A 4,010-nucleotide genomic window follows, 5' to 3' on the forward strand; every position below is an offset into this window, starting at 1 on the left:
CCCCTCCCTCACCTCCATCCCCGAACTCCTCGCGGAAGAACTGGGTGGGGCCGGCGGCCGCCAGGAGGGCTCCGAACAGGACGGGGGCGAGGACACTGAGGGGGCTCATGGCGGGGGGCGGGAGGGGTCAGGCCACACTCGCTCCGTCCGTCCCGGCCCGGCGCCGCCCGGCACTGCGGAGGGGGGAGGAGGTGCCGCCGCCTTTTATCCTCCCGCCGCCCCTCGCCCCGCCTCCGCCGCCCTGCCATTGGCCAGAGCGCGCGCGCGGCCCTCTCCCATTGGCCGCCCGCCCGCCGGCCGGCGGCGACGGCGCCCCCGAACGTTGGCGTCCCAGATGGCCGCTTCCCATTGGCTGAGCGCGGCGGCCAATGAGGAGCGACCACGCGTTCGGAGGGAGACGCCCCCCCCGCCCCCCGCCTCGCTCCCGGGGTCACGTGGGGCGCGCGCTCTTAAAGGGACAGGCCTGGAAGTGAAGGGGGGGGGTGAGGAAATTTAAGGCGAAATTGGGAATCTGGGGAGGGAGCAACCGACACGCGGCCCGGGGGGAGTCTCCTGCTCTCCTTTGCCGTCACGTAGCTCCGTGACGCGGTGGCGATGTGGTTGATTAAGCGGTGTCACAGCAGGTGTGGACACAAGGGAAGCGAACTCAGGCCGGGGGCTGCTCTAATGAAGCCCTGGGCACCATCAGCCCTCTGTGGGGCAGCTTCGTGCTTCATGACGTCATTGCGCAGTCTCGTGACGTCACGGCGCCGCTCGTGGCCACCTGTGCCGCCGCGCCACACTCACCATGGCGCCCACCACGCTCAGCACGGGGCTGGCGCCACACCCAAGATGGCGGACGCGCCACACACCCCCCTCATTTCCGGGTGAGGCAGCGGCACTTCCGGCCGGCCCGGGATCACTTCCGGCGGCTCCGGGCTCTCTTCCGGCCATGGCGCCGAGCGTGGCGGAGCGGCTGCTGGAGCGGCTGGACCAGGCCGGCGGTTCCGGGGGGCTCTGCAGCGTCGAGGCCGCCGCCGAGCTCGGCGTGGACCACCAGACTCTCGTGGGCGCCGTGAAGAGCCTCCAGGCGCTGGGCGAGGTGCGGGCGGCGGGGCGCGGGGGAGCCCCCGGGCGCCGCTGCCGGTGCTGATGCCGGTGCCGGTGCAGGTGATCGAGGCGGAGGCGCGGACGGCGACGCGATGGGAGCTGAGCCCCGAGGGCCAGGAGGTGCTGCGGGACGGCAGCCCCGAGGTTCGGCTGTTCCGGAGCCTCCCCGAGGAGGGGCTGCCCCAGGGCGAGGCCATGGTGGGTACCGGGGGCACCGGAGCGGCCGCACCGGCGGCGGGCACCGCGTCCCTCACGGCCGCCGTGTCCCCGCAGAAGCTGCCCGGGGGATCCTTGGGGTTCAGCAAGGCCATGGCCAACAAGTGGGTGCGCCTGGATAAAGGAGCGGCCGGAGGTCCCCGAGTGCTGCGAGCCGTGAGTGGCCCGGGAGGGAGGGACGGGAGCACCGGGAATGGCCCGGGAGGGATGGACGGGGGGCACCGGGTACCGGGAGTGTCCCGGGGTGGATTCCCGGGGGTCCCCGGGAACCGGGAATGTCCCAGGAAGGGATTCCCGGGGGTCCCTGGAATGCAGGAATGTCCCAGGAAGGATTCCCGGCGGTCCCCAGGAACCGGGAATGTCCCTGGAAGGGATGGATGGGGGTCCCGGGGAACCGGGAATGTCCCGGGGGGGGATTCCCGGGGGTCCCTGGAATGCAGAAATGTCCCGGGGGGGATTCCCGGGGGTCCCCAGGAACCGGGAATGTCCCGGGAAGGGATGGATGGGGGTCCCTGGAATGCAGGAATGTCCCAGGAAGGATTCCCGGGGGTTCCCAGGAACCGGGAATGTCCCAGGAAGGGATTCCAGGGGGTCCCGGGGGTCCCTGGAATGCAGGAATGTCCCAGGGGTCCCCAGGAACCGGGAATGTCCCGGGAAGGGATTCCAGGGGGTCCCGGGGGTCCCCAGGAACCGGGAATGTCCCGGGAAGGGATTCCAGGGGGTCCCGGGGGTCCCCAGGAACCGGGAATGTCCCGGGAAGGGATTCCNCCCCAAACCCCTTTATCCCACCTCGGGTTTGGTGTCCTCGGGGTCGTCGATCTTGGCCCTCTCATCCCAATCCTCGGGTTTCTTGGCCTCGGGGTCTTTGATCTTTTTGGGGGGCAGGAAATCCCAATCCTCCTCCAGGCTCCCCGACTCCACGCGGGCGTTGTCGATCTTCACCTCGTACGTGTTGTCCGGCCGCACCACCAGCGTGTACAGGTGGGTGAACTCATCATCCTGGGGGGCGCAGGAGGGGGCTCAGCCAGGCTGGAGACCCCCCAAAATCTGGGGGAGACCCCTTCCCCACACCCACCTTGCAGCGGATATCTTTATTGATCAACACGTTCTTCCCTTTGTAATTAAAAATCACGTGGACCTTCTTGGTGCCTGGGCCGCAGATGTCGGGGCCTGGGCGGGTGGGACACACAGAGGGGTCAGCGAAGGGGTCCAGAGCACCCTGAGGGGGCTGAGGAAGAGGAGGAACACCCACCAAACATGATGTTGTACTCCGAGTCGCCGTGCATGTCCTCCTGGCTCAGGCTGGCCGGGAAGAGCTTGACGTAGCCGCCGCCGCAGTCGATGTTCTGCTCGTGCTTGACGGTGAACTGCACCACCAGCGTCTTGTCGCGGTTGCTGAAGGGCTCGAAGCGGGAGGACAGGGCGTAGAACCGGGCGTCCTGGCTCGTCTGGATCCCTGAGGGATGAGGGGCGTGGTGGGAAGGGTGGAAAATAAAATAAAACAAAACCCCCTCACCCTCCAGGTTCTTCCTCAGCCGCCCCGCTCACCTTTGTCCTTCTCGGCGTCGCCGTAAAATTTGCCGGCGGTGAGGACGAAGCGCCCGTAGTCGGGTTTGTGTTTGGATTCCACCCACCGGCGGGTCCAGGCCTCTGTGTGGGGGGAAAGAGGAAGCAAACTTGAGTCCTGCAGGCCTGCCCCCCAAAAAACTCCTGCTGCCCCCCCAGGAGCTCGGGGCGGGATGGATTTGGGGCTCCTGGGGGAAGGGAAGTGCTCCGGGAACCGGCTCCACGTGGGTGCTGCGCTCCTCAATGTTCTTTTCCTGCTGCTTTTCCTCTTTTCCTGCTTCTTTTCCTCCTCCTTTCCCTGCTTCTTTTCCTCTTTTCCTGCTGCTTTTCCTCTTTCCCTGCTGCTTTTCCTCCTTCTTTCCCGCTTTTCCTCCTTCTTTCCCGCTTTTCCTCCTTCTTTCCCTCCCTCTTTCCCTGCTTCTTTTCCTCCTTTTCTCCTTCTTTCCCTGCTTCTTTTCCTCCTTCTTTCCCTCTTTTCCACCTGCTCAGCTCTGCCTGGGGGCTGACCCTGAGCCCCCCTAAACTGTCCCACAGGTGACCCCCCCACCTTTCCTGCCCAGGGAGACACCTCAGACCCCCCATCCCACCTGTCCCCACACCCACCTGTCCCAAACACCCCCATCCCACCTGTCCCAAACATCCCCATCCCACCTGTCCCAACACCCACCTGTCCCCACACCCACCTGTCCCCACACCTGAGCAGGGGCCTCCTGCACCCCCCCCTCACCTCAGAGGGTCCCCCCATTCTCTCCCCTCACAGAACGATCCCGTCCCTTTTCCCCTCACAAATCACAGGAAGGTCCCACTACTCTCCCATCACATCCCCTATTCTTTCTATAAAATATTAAGATCTCTCCATTCTCCCCTAAAAGAACACGAGTGGGAGGGGGGGGTCACTCATTTCTCTCCCCTCAGAGAACACAAGGGGGTCCCCCATTTCTCCCCCCTGAAGTCACAGGGGGTGCCCCCATTCTCTCTCCTCACGGATGACAGGAGGATCCCCTCATTCTCCCCTCAGAAAAGACGGGGTGGTCCCTCCATTCTCTCCCGTCACAAAACACAAGAGGGTCCTCCCATTCTTTTGCCTCCCCCTCAGACTCCCCCCCAGCCTCCTCAGGCGCCGCCCCCCCAATTCCCCT

General features: G+C 65.7%; 1 protein-coding gene across 1 annotated transcript in view; it reads left to right on the forward strand.

The window, feature by feature from the left end:
* Positions 1-431: 431 nt before the first annotated feature.
* Positions 432-4,010, forward strand: part of FARSA (phenylalanyl-tRNA synthetase subunit alpha) — a 10,720-nt gene continuing 7,141 nt past the window's right edge. Inside the window, exons 1-3 of the mRNA XM_015616623.3 lie at positions 432-1,081; positions 1,150-1,287; positions 1,363-1,461. Coding sequence (XP_015472109.1) covers positions 788-1,081; positions 1,150-1,287; positions 1,363-1,461 — 531 coding nt within the window. The 5' untranslated portion in view covers positions 432-787. The remainder of the gene's footprint in view (positions 1,082-1,149; positions 1,288-1,362; positions 1,462-4,010) is intronic.

Source organism: Parus major, unplaced genomic scaffold, assembly GCF_001522545.3.
Source record: "Parus major isolate Abel unplaced genomic scaffold, Parus_major1.1 Scaffold557, whole genome shotgun sequence".
In the NCBI taxonomy this organism is placed as follows: Eukaryota; Metazoa; Chordata; class Aves; order Passeriformes; family Paridae; genus Parus; species Parus major.